The sequence below is a fragment of the Pleurodeles waltl genome, chromosome 4_1, assembly GCF_031143425.1.
Source record: "Pleurodeles waltl isolate 20211129_DDA chromosome 4_1, aPleWal1.hap1.20221129, whole genome shotgun sequence".
Taxonomy (NCBI): domain Eukaryota; kingdom Metazoa; phylum Chordata; class Amphibia; order Caudata; family Salamandridae; genus Pleurodeles; species Pleurodeles waltl.
This window is the reverse complement of record NC_090442.1, coordinates 740,526,928-740,548,044: the sequence shown is the minus strand read 5'-3', so window position 1 is coordinate 740,548,044 and position 21,117 is coordinate 740,526,928. Positions and strand designations below refer to the sequence as shown.

General features: G+C 45.8%; 1 protein-coding gene across 3 annotated transcripts in view; it reads left to right on the top strand.

Moving 5' to 3' along the window:
- AHCYL2 (adenosylhomocysteinase like 2) overlaps window positions 1–21,117 on the top strand; it is a 407,107-nt gene that overhangs the window by 198,904 nt on the left and 187,086 nt on the right. For all 3 annotated transcript variants that reach the window (XM_069229350.1, XM_069229352.1, XM_069229351.1), the window contains exon 7: window positions 762–868. In XM_069229350.1, the coding sequence (XP_069085451.1) occupies window positions 762–868 (107 nt within the window). The remainder of the gene's footprint in view (window positions 1–761; window positions 869–21,117) is intronic.

Here is a 21,117-nt window from a genome sequence, read left to right as displayed (position 1 = left end):
GTTTCTCTTTGAGATTGGCTAATAGCTCCATTTGTTGAATTGTTGTTCTATTCCTGTTGTAGTTTCATCGATTAAGAAATGTTGTTTCCCTGCGACCTTTGGTGAAGTCTGTCTTCATTATGGTACTTTGATCATTTAGTTTTACTCAACTTTGTGCTCTGCTTCCAAATTGCACAGCATTCTCCAACTTTTACATTTCAAAGTTACATGTGCTTTGGCAGTAATCAACTGTTACCATCAGCACCCTCCAATGTTATTCAGTCTGTGCTCTACCGATGAACAGTCTGATGTTGTTCATATCTCCATCATATGCTCTGATGCATGCAGTAAGAATGTAAGTGTGCTTGGTTATGTCTCATGATCTCGGGGATAGGGAGTGACGTTGGCCCCTATTGTGCTGTCCTACTAAAGTTTGAGGGGGGACCCCCTACGACCCTGGTTACAAGTCCCTTTTTATATTCTTATTTGTGTGGTAACAGGAGTCACCACACATATTGGAATTATGAATGGTGTGGTCATTCCCACACCTCTATTTTTATATCTATAAATGTTGGGAAAATATAACAGGGCACAATAACTTGTGAATTCTTATACATAGGGAATTTGGCGAGAAAAGCACCAATTCGGGGCATAATCTTTTTAGTGTTGATAACAGGTAGGATTTCTTATAGTTGAATAGTCACACCCATCAACAAGATTTTGAAAGGAAAGTTATATTTCATTCACTTTACTTTTTTGATTTTTTTATTTATATATTCCAGATACTAGATGATGGTGGTGACCTCACACATTGGATTTATAAAAAATACCCTAACATGTTTAAGAAGATCAAGGGTATTGTAGAAGAGAGCGTAACTGGTGTCCACCGGTAGGTGAATTTAGTAACACTGGTCCTTGTTTCAAAGACTATCTTTACTCCCCCTGCTCGTTTGAACCCAGTCTATGGTTTATTTTGAATTACAGATTTTTGAAATGTTTAACAAATGAGGCATTTGCAACATTGCCGCTGAGAATTATTCTTAGTCTTTGAACAATCTCATTCCGTTTCTCCTGGGTCTCGTTCCGGCTTTGTATTGGCATATCCTCAATTATGTCTGTTGGGAATCCCTTCAGTCTCCTCACCCCGAAATGTTGCTGACTTCACAACTCTATAAGGGTAAGTATTTTCAAAAGGGGCACTGACCCAAAGTAGAATCAGCATTTCACACCCGTCATCTGGAGCAAAGTCATTCTCTTGCATGTTAATTTCTATCTTTGAGATCTTAAAGAAAAGTAATCCTGACATAGACAGCCTCCATGACCAACATATTTTGTACTGAGAGGCAATGCAGCATCTACAGCTGGGTATACAAGTGCTTAATTGCTAAGTTGATGACTTTCCCCTGGCTCTCTTGTGACCATACATTTCATAATAAGCAATGAGTTTTACCACTATGTAGCCTGCGTGAGGGGAGCATTGTCACTTGTAGATTTGACCTGCAAATGAAGAGACTGGCTCAAAGTCCTCGACCTTTTAACATCAGCAGTGATTAATGTTTTTATTATATGCTAAGGAGTTTGCAAGTTGGCACCAGCTTGCTGTTTTGCTTCAGTGGCTAACCTCTTATGACAGTTACTGAAATCCATTTATCTATTATGAAAAAAGTTGCAAGCTGGTTGCTGAAACATAGTTATACCTAAAGTTTCATCCCCACCTATCAGTTTATGATGAGATTAGATAGTTGGCTTCCAGTATTTTTTTTTTTTTTTTAATCCGCAATCACATGCAGAAGAGAACTTTGATGTTTTATATGTATCAAGAAAAAAAACACAGGTGCCTCCCGTGCTAACACCTTTAAGAATACTTTAATGAACAGTGGGACCAAGTACATTGTATCAAGTCATGAAATCAAAACGTAATTAAAAAGCAAGTCATTTTGTCGCATATATTTAGTAAAGTTTTATTTTTGTACAATCAGGAAGAGCTAGTAGCCGTTTCTTATTTGAAACAGTGGGCAACAAGAATATAATGATCATTAGAGTAATGAGCTTTGCATTATAAATACTGTGGCCACAGCTCACAATTTAAAGTTTGCGGACAAGTGAAATTTCTCTTTAGTGTAGTGCATGACAGTACTTGCACTGAGGCTATTTTGCAGTAGATGGAGCCAAACGTGCCTGCAGCAGTCATTCGACTCAACACTGAGAAATCCTTTGATGTGCTGCAGTGGCTATTTATGCATGGAGTGCTTAGACGTATGGGTCTCAGAAAGTACATTCTCAGCCTTATAAACTAGTATACACAGTCTCACTCAGTGGCTAGAGTGAAAGTAAATAACTTGTATTAAGAGGCAGTATCCATTGATTTGGGGGGTGGAAGGGGCTCTGGCAGTGATGTCCGCTGACTCGCCTGATTTTTGCTCTGTCCACTGAAGACTGCCCATTGAACCCCCTGTCCTCTATGCTCCAAAAATTACATTCCCATTGTGGAATTTATTTTCAGGGTGGATCTGTTTTGGTATTGTTGTATGCTGGCAACATATTGGGTGTACAAGGCCATCTTAGCTCTTATTATCCGAGATATCATTAAACTTATGGGGTATCCTGGTTTACAAATCAATTGGGATAAGTCTGAGTTGTTCCTGCTTGTAGATGGAGACTCTAACTTCACTGGAGAATACCTGAGGTTTTGCAGCATGAATCTTTTCCGGATTCACATGCTGTGCATTTTTCTGGCATCTAGTGGTTGGGTCTGGAATTCTCTACTGTTTTGTAGTTCTTTTCTTTTTGTTTGCATAGTCCCTCTCTTTCTTGTCTTGTTTGTTGGTGGGCATCAACACTACCTCCATTTGGTGTCCCTTGTGACATTGTTGTGCTTCCCCTCGAAGCTTCCATTTTTTGTCACCATCTTCAGGATCTTTTTTTTCCTGCCGTTGGGTCTGGAAGCCTGCCGGAGGATCTCCAATTCAGAGAAGAAGATTGAGACAAAGTTGTGAAAAACTGCTAATCAGCTACCGGATTCGTCTACAACACTGACCCAGTAACCCGAGAGGAAAATGTAAGAAAGAAGTTTCAAAGTCTCGAAAAACTTCAGAGAATGTCTGTTCAGAGGTCTCCCTGAAGGGACTAAATGGAGAAACCACTGTTTCAGTTTTGTAACAACTGCCATTACAAGTTTTCTCAAAAGGATAGGCACCCAGTCTGCAACCTTTGTCTCTCCGTAAGGACTGCAATGCTTGCCCGGCATTTACACAGAAAACGCTGAGGGTAAGGGAGAGACAGAGAAGGGCTCACCACAGCATGCAGAATCAGTAGATGACACCATATTTGAGAGACCTGAGCCTCTTAAGTAAAGAGGAAAATAATGTTGCAGTGGAAGCAGGAGAAGAGAAGTCTGATGCAGGAGGTGAAGTTCTTCGACATTGAGGACCAGGCGATGAAGAAGAGACGAGGTAAGAGAGTCTTCTTGCCTGAAAGAAATCATCTGAGTTAAAGAAATCTGACTCGCGGACATCAACGGGAGCCACTGCGTCGAAAGACATGCCTGAGAGTCCCACAGATACCTCGAGGGCCAATCCAGAGGAGGAAAGACTCCCGAAAAACCATAGGTGTCGAAGGACGAACCTGCCAAAGTCGCTTCGATGTAGAAAAGAGATTGGTCAAAACATGACCACCAAAGTTAAATGACCATTCCATCGTTGAAAGATTCTTCTGCCGACAAGAGGAAGATGCCCAGTCTTGACCCCCCCCAAAGAACGGGTCACCAAAATCGAAAGAAAACGAAAGACTGCAAGCCAAAATGTCTGTGCTTGTCCCCAAAAAAGGAGGAGCTTGACAGTCTGAGGGGTTTCAGGTTCCCACCAAAGGCTTCGGTGCTCAAGGACGACTGGGATGAAGGGCTCGGGGATTTGGACTCCCCTTTAGAAGAGGAAAATCAACTCATGGAAAGCTTCCAAGGTTCCGATGCTGGATACACAGATCAAATGCAGAAGTTAGAACATGACTCCCCAGAGGAAGGAGTAGACTCATACCCATCGAGGCCTTCCCCTCCTGATGACATTGGCATCTATAATCAAGTTATCAAACATGCTGCTGATAGATTTGGGGTTCAGTTGAAAGAAGAAAAAACAGAATCATGTTTCCCTCTGAAAACCTTAATAACAGCCTAGGCAAGAAACCAGTTTCTGCTGATGCTCCCTTGTGTTCTGGACCAGGGACAGGAACCTTTTCAGGAGCCTGCCACTTGCAGCAGTGTAACCCCAAGAGCTGAGAAAAAAATATAAGAACTCAACAAAGGATCAAGCTTATATTAAGGGACCAGTACCAGCCGACGCTCACTGTCTCAACAGCAAGGAAAAAAGCCAGCGTACTAACAGTGAGTCCCCCTCCTGAAAAGAAAAACAAGAGGACGGATCAAATGTGGAGAAAAGTGGAATGCTGTGCTGCTAGCCAGTGGTGCATTGCCAACTCCAATACTCCCTTGAACTGCCATGCATACCAGAATTGAGAGAAAATTGGGAAGCTAATGAAGCATATCCCATGAACAGTACAGAAAGCGGGGTACACAATGGGTGGATGGTGGAAAAACATTTACAACACATGTCTGAAGTCAGCACAGGACGCAGCAGATGCATTCAGCAATCAGAAGAAAATGATGGGGGAGGGTGGTAACCCTCAAACATTCATGGCTCCGAATCTCAGGATTCAAACCAGAGGTAAAGGCCAACATCCTCAATAGTCCGTTCAATGGGGAACAACTTTTTAGCAGTTTGGTGGATGACGAGCTGAACCAATAAAAGAAAGAAAATGAGACAACGAAAATGATTGGCACCCTGCAGTTTTGGGAGGAATGCCATTTCACAGACCCGTCGTATGGGGAAACTTTCAGACGGGAAACACGCACCAAAGTTTTGAGTCTAGCAATCAGACTACAAGATCCCAATAAGGATGGCAGAGTCAACAACCAGGTTGACAGCCTTTTCAATGGAGGTAGGGGTCTTCCCCACAAGGGAGGATTAAACCCCACACAAGTGACTCAGCACAAACAGGAAGCCTCTCACGTACCATCAAGTCGAGACAGCAACCCAAGAGACAACACCAGTAAGGGACAGATTAAAAAAATTCCTTCAGTAATGGAGGAAAATAACTTCAGACAAATGGATACTAAACTTAATCCAATTCGGATATTGCTTTGCATTTTCAAAAATTCCACCTGTAAAGAGTCCAAGGAGGAAAAATATATTCCAAGGAGGAAGCAACACTACTCAAGGAACTGGAGGAATTGCTAGCAAACAATGCAATAGAAAAGGTTCCAAAACAGGAAATTAGCAAGGGAAACTATTCAACGTATTTCCTTATTCCCAAGGTGTAGGTGGCTCACTTCGACCAGTTTTAGACTTCAAGTTCATAAAGACAAAAAAAAATCAAAATTACACTGCAAGAAGTTGTCCCTCAACTACAGGAAGGAGACTTCATGGCAATTATAGACTTAAAAGATGCATGCTTGCACATACACATGAATGCAAGTCACAAGATATTTCTATGCTCTATTGTGTTGGTTTTCATTACTGGCATTCGGAATAAAATCTGTACCAAGAGTGTTCCCAACGTGCCTGGCTGCAGCGGCGACCCGCCTCAGGTGAAAGGGGTATTCATGTCTACCCATACATAGACGATTGGCTGGTGAGAGAAAACTCTTACGAAAAATGCAAACATCACATTCAGCAAGTAATAAAGACCCTAGTTACCTTGGGATTCTCAATAAACCTAAATTATCCCCCCATTCAGAAGAGGACAAGATATTTTCTGGGGGCAAGAATAAATTCTATTCAAGGGAAAGTGTTTCCAAACAAGAACAGAACACAATCATTGATTGCGGAGACTGACTAATACTAGAAGGGGCAAGCTCTGTCCATGAGGACCATGGGGAAACTACTTGGAAAAACGGCATCATGCATCCCCTTAATACCATATGCAAGACTGCACATGAGACCAATACAGGAATGGCTACAAGCTCAATGGTCACAAGCGACAGGGAGTTGGGAAGATCTAGTGGTTGTCACGCAGAGTGAAAATGGACATAGAGATGTGGACCAGATGAAATATAATGCAAGGAATTAAATTTCAGTAGCCAACTCCTTCAATAGCATGCCTCACATATGATTTGGGGAGCACACATGAAGTCACTCCCTCAGGGGACTTTGGAAGGAGGAGGATACAGTGCAACACATCAAAATCCTAGAATTGAAAACAGTGTTCCTAGCCTTAAAAGCTTTTCAGAGGCGATTAGAAGGTCAATCAATGTTAATTCAAACAGACAAAAACACAACCGTGTTCTTCATCAACAGACCGGGGGGAACTCAATCCCTTCAGTTATCAAGATTAGCCCAGGAGCTTTGGAACCTGGCCATACAAAGGAAGATCTTTTTAACAGCAGTACATCTGCCAGGGTAAAACAATGTGGAGGCAGACAAACTCAGCAGGCAAGCATCCTGCTTACACTAATGGGAGTTGAATCAGGTCTTTCAGAAATGGAGAACGCCTCAAATCGACCTGTTTGAAACAACAGAACGCGAAATGCTGAAGCTTTGTGTGCAGACAATGTCACCACCAGTCCCTAGGGAATGCCCTGTCAATAAATTGGTCAGACATTTGCTTATACTTTTCCTCCAATAACACTCTTGCGCAGGGTGATCGACAAATGCAATAGCGGAAGGATGACGCTGATCTTATTTGCACCACAATGGGCAAGGCAAACTCGTTTTTCAGAACTAATCCAGTTGGCAAAGATTCAGAGGCTACCAATACAACAAGATCTGTTATCTATGGACAAGGGAAGAGTCCTACATCCAGAATCAGAAAACCTACCCTTAGCAGCCTGGCTCCTGAAGACCTAGAATTCGGACAGATGAAGTTATCTGAAAAGATTCTGTATTTACTCAGAGAAGTAAGAAGATCAACAACATGAAAGTGCTAATCTTCAAAATGAAAGCAATGCTCCTTTATGGTGTTTTAAAAAGGGCTTGTTACTACAGAACACTAAAGAATCAATGTTTGTAAGGAAATGCCTCCTTGGCATGGTTACCCCCTGACTTTTTGCCTTTGCTGATGCCAAGTTATGATTTGAAAGTGTGCTGGGACCCTGCTAACCAGGCCCCAGCACCAGTGTTCTTTCCCTAAACTGTACCTTTGTCTCCACAATTGGCACAACCCTGGCACCCAGGTAAGTCCCTTGTAACTGGTACTCCTGGTACCAAGGGCCCTGATGCCAGGGAAGGTCTCTAAGGGATGCAGCATGTCTTATGCCACCCTGGGGACCCCTCACTCAGCACATGCACACTGCTTGCCAGCTTGTGTGTGCTGGTGGGGAGAAAATGACTAAGTAGACATGGCACTCCCCTCAGGGTGCCATGCCAACTTCACAATGCCTATGGCATAGATAAGTCACCCCTCTAGCAGGCCTTACAGCCCTAAGGCAGGGTGCACTATACCACAGGTGAGGGCATAGGTGCATGAGCACTATGCCCCTACAGTGTCTAAGCAAAACCTTAGACATTGTAAGTGCAGGGTAGCCATAAGAGTATATGGTCTGGGAGTCTGTCAAACATGGACTCCACAGCACCATAATGGCTGCACTGAAAACTGTGAAGTTTGGTATCAAACTTCTCAGCACAGTAAATGCACACTGATGCCAGTGTGCACTGTATTGTAAAAATACACCCAGAGGGCATCTTAGAGTTGCCCCCTGAAAACATACCCGACTCCAGTGTGGGCTGACTAGTTTTTGCCAGCCTGCCACACACCAGACATGTTGCTGGCCACATGAGGAGAGTGCCTTGGTCACTCTGTGGCCAGGAACAAAGCCTGTACTGGGTGGAGGTGCTTCTCACCTCCCCCTACAGGAACTGTAACACCTGGCGGCGAGCCTCAAAGGCTCACCCCCTTTGTTACAGCGCCACATGGCATCCCAGCTAGTGGAGATGCCCGCCCCTCTGGCCACTGCCCCCACTTTTGGTGGCAAGGCTGGAGGAGATAATGAGAAAAACAAGGAGGAGTCACTCTCCAGTCAAGACAGCCCCTAAGGTGTCCTGAGCTGAGGAGACTTACTTTTAGAAATCCTCCATCTTTGCAGATGGAGGATTCCCCCAATAGGATTAGGTATGTGCCCCCTCCTCACAGGGAGGAGGCACAAAGAGGGTGTAGCCACGTGCATTAGACACGAAAACCACAGTGGAAGGGAAGATAGACTCGGTAGTAGCTGAAGTGAATTTGCTCAGAGCAGACCAACACAAAGTAGTGGACAGGGTCACTGATAATGAACGGTCTCTCAAGGAAACGTTACCAGACAGAAAGGATTTACGAGATCAGGTGCAACGCATGGAGATGGAGGTCATCCACCTGCAGGGCCGGGCAAAGAACGTGGAAGGACTCTCGAGGGGAAACATAAGATTCATTGGTTTCCCGGAACGAACAGGATCACCACATGCCGAAACATTCCTGGAGAAATGGCTCCTAGATAAGGTGATAACGACCAGTGCATCACCAATGTTCGCGGTAGAGCGTGCTCACCGAATCCCAAGTGGACCACCACGCCCGGGAGCCCCCCCACGACCCCTGATTGCACGCTTGCTAATCTTCCGTGATAGAGACCTGATTCTCCAAAATTTTAGGACACAAGGCCTGATACAGATGGACAACAATGTAATAACTGCCTACCCAGACTACACAGTTGAAGTACAGCGCAGACGTGCGTCCTTCACAAGAGTGAAACAATTACTGCGAGAAAATAATCTCTCCTACTCCCTGTTGTTTCCCACATGACTCCGGGTGATAGACGGGCAGAAGAGCCACATCTTTCCATCCCCAGAAGATGCTTGGACCTGGCTCCATACCAAGTGGCTAGCCCAACTTAAAAATTATGACTCTAAACAGGGAACGTGGCTTACCCCCCAACCTCGCCGAAGAAGAAAGAAATCAAAGACTGACACACGCCCATCCAAAGAACAAGCAGCTGAGAGTCAAAAGCAAGCTTTAAAAGAAGCCAATTTGTTTGGTTTGCTGCAGAACCGGATTCACCCGGTCGCTAGGGACACGACATTTGATCACTTGACGGACCATTCCAGCGGCTCCACTTCTCCGTCGATGTTCGGCCCAGAACTCACGCCACGCATGGCGGATGACATTTAAGCGCAGAACAAGAATGTATACAGATGTACTGCCGAATACGATTTAACCAGACGATCCATTGGAACTTATGAGAGATCGACGTTCCCCTGCTAGCCGACCCCCTTGGAGATCTCTTCCTGGAAAGGGACATTGACGTCAAGGGACATGAGAGCGGCGGGGAGGGAGGGGCGGAGCGGTTAGTGTCAAATTCAGCAAAGGCTGCCATGAATGGGCCTCCCGTTACCGACTCTCATGCCCCCCCCCCCCCCCACACACACACCCAATGGGTCGCCTAATGGACCATACCATGTTTTTACCACAAGTGCCACCTGTTGTGCCACCTTACCCCAAGTTGGCTACCATCTCAGGACCCCCTCCTTTGTTTATCTTCCTTTTTTCTTTATATCCTTTTTCATACACACTAGACGGTGTGGGCCTGGGATGGGGGAAGGGAGGGTAATGGAGAGTCAGGTTTACGCAGCACAGCATTCTTACATCAGGCGGACCACCAGATAACACCGCCGCCTCTGCGTAGCCTTTTACCCAGATGGGACTGACCACATATAACATAATAACCTGAAATGTAAGAGGCATGACCAATCTTAGTAAGCGCTGCAGGGTCTGTGCGTACCTTAAGAGACACAAAACACATATTGCTATACTGCAGGAAACCCATCTCACACAAGACAAACTGCGCAATCTAAAAAAAGATGACGTGGCCTGGTTTTCGGTACCATGACATCTGCATATGCCTAAGGATTGTTAGTATGGATTGCTCTGGAAGTACCCTACACAGTAGAGCACCATAAAATTGACATAGATGGACGGTATGTACAGCTGGAGGGATTCCTAGATGGTAGGCCGCTCACCATAACCGGTTTATACGCTCCCAACTCAAAGCAGGGAGAATTTCTCCTATCGCTCACACCCCGGTTGTTCCAAGACCCCACAACTAATTACATATGGGGTGGCGATTGGAACTGCGTGCCGGACATAGACAAGGGATAGGTCACATCCCCCATTGGACGGCGCTCTCAGTAGGAAAACCTCTCAGTTGTTTCAGACCTGGATTTCAGAGTGCAGACTTGTAGATGTGTGGTGTACACTATCCCAAAGACATGGAATATTCCTTTTTCTCCCCGGTCCACCACCTTCACACCCGCATAGATTTGCTACTTTTTTCCACTGAGCTTATTAGTAACTTTTATAGAGGCTTCCTACCTAGCTAAAACTATATCTGACCACTGCCCACCATTGGGTGATATTGGCTGGGGAAGAGCACGGGCACGCATTCCTTCCTGGGAACTGGAACCCACTTTGCTGTTAGACCCACCATTTCGTCATGAGCTGATAGAACACATTTCCGATTACTTCAAACTCAATAATGGGACGGCTTCATCGCGGGCTATGGAGTGGGACGCCCACAAGGTGGTGGTCAGAGGCCAATGCATGTCGGCAGCGTGGGGAGCACATCCCCTGCTAACGAACGAGCTGGTGAGGGCGGAGGCTGCACTCTGCGATGCGGATCTTGGATCAGTGATGGGCGCCGTGACCCCAGAAGCACTACAGGTGCTCCGTTTGAGTACGAGCGAGGTTGACACTCCCTTGCGGAGATTCGACTTCCGCTATTATGTAGCCAGGACACATTCTGAGGGGGATCGCTCGGGTAGACTGTTGGCCTGGCTGATGTGAGGAGAGCAACAGCGAGGTCCAATAGGAGCAATAAAACTAGATTCGGGTGAAGTGGTCAACTTCCAAGCAGAAATAACTGATGCATTTAGACAATATTACAGCTCCTTATACGCAGCGCGTCCCCCGCCATTGCCAGAGCAGCTAGGAGAATTCTTTCAGGCACTCCCTTTGGCCCGTCTCTCTGCAGCCCAGCAAAATGAATTAGATAAAATAATAGACGCGGAGGAAGTACAGATAGCATTGCAACAATTGGCGGGCAACAAAGCGCCAGGCAGCGATGGTCTCCCAGTAGAGTATTACCGTACATGCTCTGGGCAGCTGATCAAGCCATACATAGAAATGTTACATGAAGCGTTCGAGAAGGGCAGGCTTTCGGTGTCACAGCAAGAGGCGGTGATAGTCGTTCTCCCGAAACCGGGACAAGACCCCCTAGATGTGCGTTCATACCGACCCCTCTCTCTTCTGAGCCTGGATTGCAAGCTCATAGGTAAGATCTTGGCGAACCGCCTACTGCCACTGATGCCCCTGTTGGTACACAATGACCAATCTGGCTTTATCCCGTGACGTAACACTTTTATAAATATTCGGCGTCTCTTACAGCTCATAGATGATGCACCTGCGTTCAGTCATGACCGAGTAGCGATCTCTCTAGATGTCGAGAAGGCGTCCGACACGCTGGGTTGGCCCTTCCTGATGGAGAAGCTACATCAAATGGGGTTTGGAATGATATTCCCAAAATGGATTAAGATCCTGTACCCCGACCCGGTTTCTCGTGTTAAAACAGATGGGATAATTTCAGATGGGTTCCTGTAGGAAGTTGGCTCTGTATATACTATTTCAAAGTAAGAAATAGTGTGCACAGAGTCCAAGGGTTCCCCTTAGAGGTAAGATAGTGGTAAAAAGAAATAATTCTAATGCTCTATTTTGTGGTAGTGTGGTCGAGCAATAGGCTTATCAGATGGTACACACACAGGCAATAATTGAGGAACACACACTCAAAGACTTACTCCAGGCCAATAGGTTTTTATATTGAAAAATATATTTTCTTAGTTTATTTTAAGAACCACAGGTTCAAGATTTACAAGTAATACTTTAAATGAAAGGTATTTCACTTACGTACTCTAGGAACTTTGAATAATCAGAATAGCATGTACAGCCTTGGAAAAAAAATGGCAATAAGCTATTTTAAAAGTGGACACTGCAAAAATCAACAGTTCCTGGGGGAGGTAAGTAAAGGTTAAGTTCACAGGTTATTAAAACACTTACAAGTCTCAAAGTTGGGTCCAAGGTAGCCCACCGTTGGGGGTTCAAGGCAACCCCAAAGTTACCACACCAGCAGCTCAGGGCCAGTCAGGTGCAGAGGTCAAAAAGGTGCCCAAAACACATAGGCTTCAATGGAGAACAAGGGTGCCCCGGTTCCAGTCTGCCAGCAGGTAAGTACCCACGTTCTCTGGGGGCAGACCAGGGGGGTTTTGTAGGGCACCGGTGGGGACACAAGCAGGCACAGAAAGTACACCCTCAGCGGCACAGGGGCGGCCGGGTGCAGAGTGCAAACAGGCGTCTGGTTTTGTATAGGAAGTAATGGGGAGACCCGGGGGTCTCTTCAACGATCCAGGCAGGCACGGGGGGGGGGCTCCTCGGGGACGCCACCACCTGGGCTAGGCAGAGGGTCTCCTGGGGGTCGACCCTGCACTGAAGTTCGGTTCCTTCAGGTCCTGGGGGCTGCAGGTGCAGTGTTGGTTCCAGGCGTCGGGTCCCTTGTTACAGGCAGTCGCGGTCAGGGGGAGCCTCTGGATTTCCTCTGCAGGCGTCGCTGTGGGAGCTCAGGGGGGTCGTCTCTGGCTACTCACGGGCTCGCAGTCACCGGGGAGTCCTCCCTGTAGTGTTGGTTTTCCACAGGTCGAGCCGGGGGCATCTGGTGCAGTGTGGAAAGTCTCACACTTCCGGCGGGAAACGTGAAGTCCTTAAAGTTGTTTCTTTGTTGCAAGAAAGTTGCAGATTGTTGAACAGGGCCGCTGTTCACGTGAGTTACTTGGTCCTTGGTTGCAGGGCAGTCCTATGAGGCTTCAGAGGTCGCTGGTCCCTGTTGGATGTGTCGCTGTTGCAGTTTTCTTCGAAGTTTGGAGATAGGCCGGTAGGGCTGGACCAAAGCAGTTTTCGTCTCCGTCTTCACTGCAGGGCTTCAGGTCAGCAGTCCTTCTGGTTACGGTTGCAGGAATCTAGTTTCCTAGGTTCTGGGAAGCCCCTAAATACTGAATTTAGGGGTGTGTTTAGGTCTGGGAGGGCAGTAGCCAATGGCTACTGTCCTTGAGGGTGGTTACACCCTATTTGTGCCTCCTCCCTGTGGGCAGGGGGGGCACATCCCTAATCCTACTGGGGGAATCCTCCTTCCACAAGATGGAGGATTTCTAAAAGTAAGAGTCATCTCAGCTCAGGACACCTTAGGGGCTGTCCTGACTGGTTGGTGACTCCTCCTTGTTTTCCTAATTATCTCCTCTAGCCTTGCCGCCAAAAGTGGGGGCAGTGGCCGGAGGGGCGGGCATCTCCACTAGCTGGGATGCCCTGTGGCGCTGTAACAAAGGGGGTGAGCCTTTGAGGCTCACCGCCAGGTGATACAGTTTCTGCAGGGGGAGGTGAGAAGCACCTCCACCCAGTACATGCTTTGTTCCTGGCCACAGATTGACAAAGGCACTCTCCCCATGTGGCCAGTAACATGTCTGGTGTGCGGCAGGCTGGCAGAACCTAGTCAGCCTTCACTGGAAGTCGGATATGTTTTCAGGGGGCATCTCTAAAATGCTCTCTGGGTGTATGTTACAATAAATTGCACACTGGCATCAGTGTGCATTTATTGTGCTGAGAAGTTGGATACCAAACTTCCCAGTTTTCAGTGTAGCCATTATGGTGCTGTGGAGTTTGTGTTTGACAGACTCCCAGACCATATACTCTTATGGCTACCCTGCACTTACAATGTCTAAGGTTTTGCTTAGACACTGTAGGGGCATAGTGCTCATGCACCTATGCCCTCACCTGTGGTATAGTGCACCCTGCATCAAGGCTGTAAGGCCTGCTAGAGGGGTGACTTACCTATGCCACAGGCAGTGTGAGGTTAGCATGGCACTCTGAGGGGAGTGCCATGTCGACTTAGTCATTTTCTCCCCACCAGCACACACAAGCTGTGAAGCAGTGTGCATGTGCTATATGAGGGGTCCCTAGGGCGGCACCAGACATGCTGCAGCCCTTAGAGGCCTCCCTGGCATCAGGGCCCTTGGTACCAGGGGTACCAGTTACAAGCGACTTACCGGAGTGTCAGGGTTGTGCCAATTGTGGAGACAAAGGTACAGTTTAGAGAAAGAACACTGGTGCTGGGGCCTGGTTAGCAGGGTCCCAGCACACTTTCAAATCCTAACTTAGCATCAGCAAAGGCAAAAAGTCAGGGGGTAACCATGCCACGGAGGCATTTCCTTACAGTTCCCTATTGGGAGGCGTATGAGGCAAGAATGCCCATTGTCCCTGCTCCTGTTTGCTCTAGCGATCTAACCATTGGCTGCACAACTCGGGAAAAGAGCTCAGGACTGGGGCATAATGTATGGCGCCAGTCACCAGATTGTTTCATTATATGTGGATGATGCGCTGATATATCTGCGTAACTGCACAGCCGCACTCCCGGGTCTGCTGCAACTACTAAGCTCATTTGGAGACCTATCGGGTCTGCGAGTTAATTGGTCCAAGTCCTGTCTGTTACCTCTAGCGCCGACTCCAGGGGAGCTTCGCTCCGTTGTCCCGATACACACACTCCCGTGGTCTTATGCCACCTTTAAATACCTAGGCATTCAAATATATCATGGTATTGATGACCTGAGGGAGGGCAATTTGGGACGCGCACTCCAATCAATCAAAGGATCCTTGCCTTTCTGGAGATCACTTCTGCTCTCGCCCATGGGTAGGGTGGAGATTGCCAAAATGATTATACTCCCACGCTTGCTGTATCACTTCAGTGCTCTCCCTCTACTGGTCCCTCGTGATTTTTTCAAACTATTGAGTGGCCTCACGACTGACTTGATTTGGGGGGAAGGCCGCCGGCGCGTGGCACTTCCACACAGCTGCTGCTTGAATTGGGTGGACTAGGCACCCCGCACTATGAACTATATTACGCTGCTGCCCAGATACAGTGGGCGCGGCATTGGATGCAAACTCCCCTGAATTCAGAGGCAAAATGAGTACACGCCAATCTAGGAGGTATGGGGGTATTACAATGATTGATGGATCGCAATAATCTGACTGGTCAGCGTCATATCCTGATTCGTTTAGCCCACTGGTGTTGGCACAGGTATATAACTGGTGGCAATCAGAACCCTCCATACTCACCCCGAACCAGACAACATAGGTTATCTCCGTGGCCCACAAAGGGAATACAAACAACTGGGGACATATTTACAGAAGGCCGCATGATGACGTATGCTCAAATTATGTCGGCATATGAGGTGGATCGGGGATGGTTCCTGACTTATTGCGCACTACAGCAGCTTACGCGCCGGACATGGCAGTGTGGAGATAAGGAACCCCTGACATCTCCCATACTGCACAAACTGTTAGCTGTCCTGCATGGGTCTTAACCCTGGGTCCAGCCTGAGTGGATTCAAGGGAGTGCTTATAGGGAGCCCGTCAGCTGTTGCTGAAAAAAGCGATTTTTCCACTGAGGTAAGGGAGTTGGCTCTAAGACGACCCCACAGGTTAGCACCATAGCAAGCAGCCCTCAGAGCATGGATGTTATAACTTTGTACAGCTGGCTGGATAGGGCGGTTCTGCAAGCTTAATATTGTTCTTATCAAGCCGCCTGCTACCTGTTCTAGCGTCACCCTATGGTGCATAATATGGGTATGCCATCCCATGGTCTCCGTTAACGTTAAACTCAGGTAGTTAAATGTGCGAACGTGTTCTAATGGAGTTCCAGCTAACCTTGGGTTGGCCTTTAATGACTGCCCAAGGTTCAAGATCATATACTTTGTCTTACTTACGTTGATCTCTAAACCTTTTTCTATACAGAAACTCTCAAAGGATGTCAAAAGTCTCTGTAAACCCATTGGTGTTTTGGAGACGAGTAAAGTATCATCTGCAAACAATGAGGGAACCCTCTGATTTGCCAACCTCAGGGCATCGTTATCGCACATTTCTAGATGGTCAATGAGGCCATTAATGCACAGTGAGAATAACGTTGGAGCAAGGATGCACCCCTGTCTTGCCCCGCGATTCACAGGGAAGGGATCTGTTATTTCTCCTGCGCTACCACATCTCACTTGTACGAAGTTGTTAGTGTGGAGCCTCACTAGTATTTCTAACAAATACCGTGGGAGCCCCATAGTGGCAAGAACCTTCCACAGTATCTCTCTTGGTACTAGGCCAAATGCAGAGCAGAGGTCTACAAAAATAACAGAGGCGGGCTCTGCCCAGTGTGACTAATTTCCAGTACAACATTTGGAAGCGAAACACCTGATCTATGGTGGTTGTGGACTCCTGAACCCTGCCTGTAGGTAGGTTGACTTCTTTGGAAGACATCCACTCCTGCAACCTACTTAAAATCACCTTACTGAAAAGTTTTTGCGTACAGTTGATGAGGCTTATGGGCCTATAGTTACTAGGGGAGCCTCAAGTGCCTTTTTTTATAGATAGGAATAATTTATGCACCTGCCCACGGAGGTAGAGTTGGAGCCTCCTTCATAGCAGTAAACACAATTGAAAAATAAGCTTATACAAAAACAAGTCACCCGGATTCTTGTCAAGGCCTAGGGCCTTATTTGGAATGATCCCTCCAATAGCTTTTAAAAGTTCTTGGATTGTGATCTCATAGGGACCATTAACAAGTGGTTGATTTAACGTCGAAAAAGAGCTTTCAAGGGAGCTTGCATCCACTCTCCTGGGATTATCACAAGTTCTTATAAGGGCCCAGGTGTCTGGAGTGAGATCTAGGCGGCCCAACTGATCCCCACTTGGGGAATAAAGACTGGAGAAATGGGCAACCCAATCGCTAGCAGAGATATTATTGTCCAAGAAGTGCGCTCCATTCCGTTTTCCGGATCTGACCAGAAAGAGCGATGGTCCTTAGCACTGGCATCCTCCAAAAGGCCATGCCAATTTCTCTCTTGCAATCTCTTCTGGCAACTAGCAATGTTTTTTTTGTAACAGCATCTAGCCGACAGGATCAGAGATCTGTCCCCCTTCTTTACTGCATTAACTAGTGCGGCTTTAGCCCTTATACACGAGGCATTATAACATGAAGGCTAACGCCTTCCCCTGCAGGCTGACCCTCCCTCTTTAAAGAAATAACTGTTTCTTATGTTTGAAGCAGCTGATTATTAGAAAATACAACTGACATCAAATTCTCCCTGTCCCCCACTTGAGCTATAGATCCTATTTACAGAATCCTGCTGCATGACCCCTATTCAGTTTAAAACTTCGCTTGTTGCTAGTGACTGTCATCCCTCTGTCACTGGTATCATCTAAGGATTTAAAATCAGTCTTAATAATTATGCTCAGAGTTAGTGAATGGTTATTGTGATCACTGTCCATCGTGGGAGAACTATCATATAAGCAGGCTTCTTCCAGAGTCTAAAATCTAACAATAAATATTCAGTACAACTAGTATGGTTGATTCTGTTAAATGTATGCCCTCCTAATTTATCAGAAATAGTTCTTATAATACATGCCCGTATTTCCCGATTCAGAGTAACCACATTCATTTGACGCACTACGGCTGACCACTTCTTGATAGGTGCTATTTGTAACTCTGGTATAAGCCAGGCAGAATCCTATTCAACCGAGAGGACCGGCTATCTATACTGAGTGGTTCAAATTGGCAGTTAACGTCCTCGCCCACTAAATTTCTTGCTGCTCCAGGAATTGATGACATAGGAGCAGTCATTATAGTTTTAACATTTGATTTCAGTAAAGCCCTTGTTGACCTTTCATATACCCTATAGATAAAATGTCACATCGTCTGGGTCAGTAAGACACCCACCTAGCACGTTGGGTGAATCATCCTCTATCTCTCTTAGCTGACCTGGAATAACAGACTTCACCCAGATCGTTATCCCGGCCTGATGAAATTTCCACCTTAGCGAAGTTAACATAGCCCAGAAAGTGCAAGGACTTCAAGGCCTAAATCTCCTGTAACAAATAAACAAATATCATATTCATTGACAAATTCACACCACTCAGGATCTGCCATTTTTGGACCTAATCCAGCCACATTCCATGAATCTAACTTGGAGGGTGTTTGGTGCAGAATTTATTATCCTACCACATACTCTGGGGGTTGTGAATCAGGGGCCTTGTTGCAAGAATCTGGAGAGACAGGGCTCTAGTTCTCATCTATTGCCACCAAGTAATAAATAGAAAATTAAAACCATGGGGGTGGGGGGCTAGAAGGCGACTCCTTCCTGAGGTGGCACTAGTTAAGAATTTTCTTCTATAAGTCAATCTACATTTTCTAGAGATTCAAACAGATTAAAAGTGGGTATTGTAAAAGTACCTTGACCTCTAAGCGAAGAAAGATTACATGGTACACAGGAATCGGAGGGCTGTTGCACCAACCTAAATGGACCCCCCTGATGTCGGGCAAGAAACCTATGAAAGTATCCCAAAGGGAGGGGCTCAGTATTGCTTTGGACCCTAAGGAAGCTTACATGCCCTATCAGAGAGCACTACTTGAGAAAATGATGGAAACCTGAAATCAACAATAATACAGTCCCCTTTACGATTCACCATACCAGGACCTACCCAGGAGACCTGTTTAACAAAGTATATTACAGGCCTGGGCCAAGGGGAAATCTTTGTTTTACAAGCAGGCCAACATTTTATTAAATAACTTTTCGTAGGACTTATTCTGTTCAGCAAGAAGCTTTAGGACTTTACTTCAAATTGAGATGTATGGACAAGAGGCTGGCAGAAGGTTAACCCTTGGTGATCTTGATACCTCCAAGTAGGATCCCACTGTACAGACCTTTTGGTTGTTAGTCCTTAAACCTTGCTGTGACCTTTCTACGCTGTGGCAGAGTTTGTTGTATCCGGGCTCTAGTGATGGGATAGAGCAAACTCCAGTGAACTACCTTCCAGTTGGGAGGTGGACGACATAGGTACCCTCTTACATTGGTTTGGCCTGGTAGCAACCATATTGTTGTTAAATGCACTCTGATCCTCTGAAGGTCCACCCTGAGTGGCCGTAGTGTACCAAATAGAATTCCTTGACCTTGCTGATGGCTTGTTGGTGTAACATAATGCTGATTTTGCGGAGTGCGTAAATCCTTAGTAGGCTACCTAATTGTAGATTCTGTTGCACACCGAGTTTTCCTGCCACAACCACAGCTCATGTCCAAAATATTTCTTTAGCTAATTTTTCAACACTTTCAATGTCAAATTTCAAGCGTCTGTGTCACTCAAAGCCTTCAGCACCAGAGTCCAGTTAAATGTAAAATCTTTAGACTAATCACTTGAGATCATATGTGTTTTTACAAGGTATATTAGAAAAACGGGAGCAAAAACGACATCTCTTGTATTGATGATCTGATGCAATTAAAAGGTTACCCGACGGTGTATTTTGTAAATACTGGAAAAACGCGGCAAACTCAAGAACCTTTTTTGTGGCACTGATAACCACTGATTTTTCATAATTGGGAAGTATCTGGAAAATATCCGCAAAAAGATACACTGAAGACTGGACAGCCTAAACCTATAGCATGGAATTGTGGTACCCTACTCACTCCTTTTGAGTATAACATGAAATCTCCTTTTTCCACCCTTTCTCGAAAAAAAATATGTGTAACCGTCCTAACAACTGCAGGCATTGAAGTTCTGGGTGACCTTTTCTGATTGGTACCTTCATGACTATGCAAGAATACAAAGCTAAATGTGGCAACACTGCACTGGCAACCCTGGCAAACCACACTGGCAACCCTGATATACAATAGAATAAGGCAGGTGGCACAGTATCTCTTCACAGCTTTTCCCTTCCCTATCCCTGAGCTTCCCGTCCTTTCAAAAATAATTCCAAAAGGCACTGTTCAAAACATTCTCCTTAATGCACCCAGAGATAGTTAATAACGCTGTGACTCAGGAATGTATGACTGGAAGGGTCTGGGAGGCGAGGCTGGGTTGCTCTCTATCAAATGTATGCTGGAAATTCTGTTGCACTTGTGTTAGGAAAATCCTGTTTGCATGCAGGCACAAATTAATTCACTGTAACTTTATCATCTGTATTACACCCCGTAGCTCATAGCCAAGGTTTCTCTAAGGAATATTGTGGAATATAATAAGTGTTAAGTAGCAAATGTGGCTTTCCTACACATCCCACGGTCATGGACTCTGATGTTAGACTATTGGAAAGGAATATTTCATTCTTTGAGTACAATAACTGAGTTAATCATCACTCCATCCCAAATAGTGGCCCTTGTTGAGCCGGGTTTGGTGGCTTAGTGGACTAATGCGTTAACTTTAGGAGCCTGCGTTTGACCTTATGGTCACAGGTTCAAATCCTGGCGGGTCCACTCAGCCTTTCATCCAGGTTCTGAGGTTGATAAAACGAGTACCATGGCGTTGGGTAACAATAAACATCTGTTATTCAGCACCAAGATTCCTACGAGTGAACATGCGCTTTACAAGTACACGTTATGTTGAGTTGTGGAATGACTGATACTATACCTAAAGAAGCAAATAGGATCGTCTTAGCGCACTACTTCTGTCTAAGAGACGGGTGGCAGTTCAATGGATGTGTCCTAAAAGCTCCTGCATGAGCAGTGTGGATGCAGGATTGGGCATACTGTAATACAGATACAGAGTGTAATGATGTACATCCCAATGCCCACCTGAGAGACGTTTGGGAACCATACAGTACTTTCTTAAGATAGCAAGTTTCAGAGCCTTCTGCATGAGATTGCGCTGGTGTGATTGACGCAAACATTGAGTATGGGAATTTTTTATTTGGATGCTACTCTGATGCAGCAGTGATTTATTTTCAATGTTTTAGGATATACATGACTGGATGGATGTTTTAATAATTGAGTAATGTTTTTGAATGGTTAACACGCCCATTCCTCCTGGTTATTAAAAAAAAAGTTAATTTGCACATTAACCCAAGCATGCAGTACTTTATCTTCATTGTTGAACACTGTTACCTTCATTTTTGAGGGATAGTTCCTCCTGCAAATTCCTCTCCTCAAAAAATGTCCTACATGTGCCTGACTGGATCTAGGGACTTGTTCCCCACCATAAGCTCTCCAACACTGCCAAGCT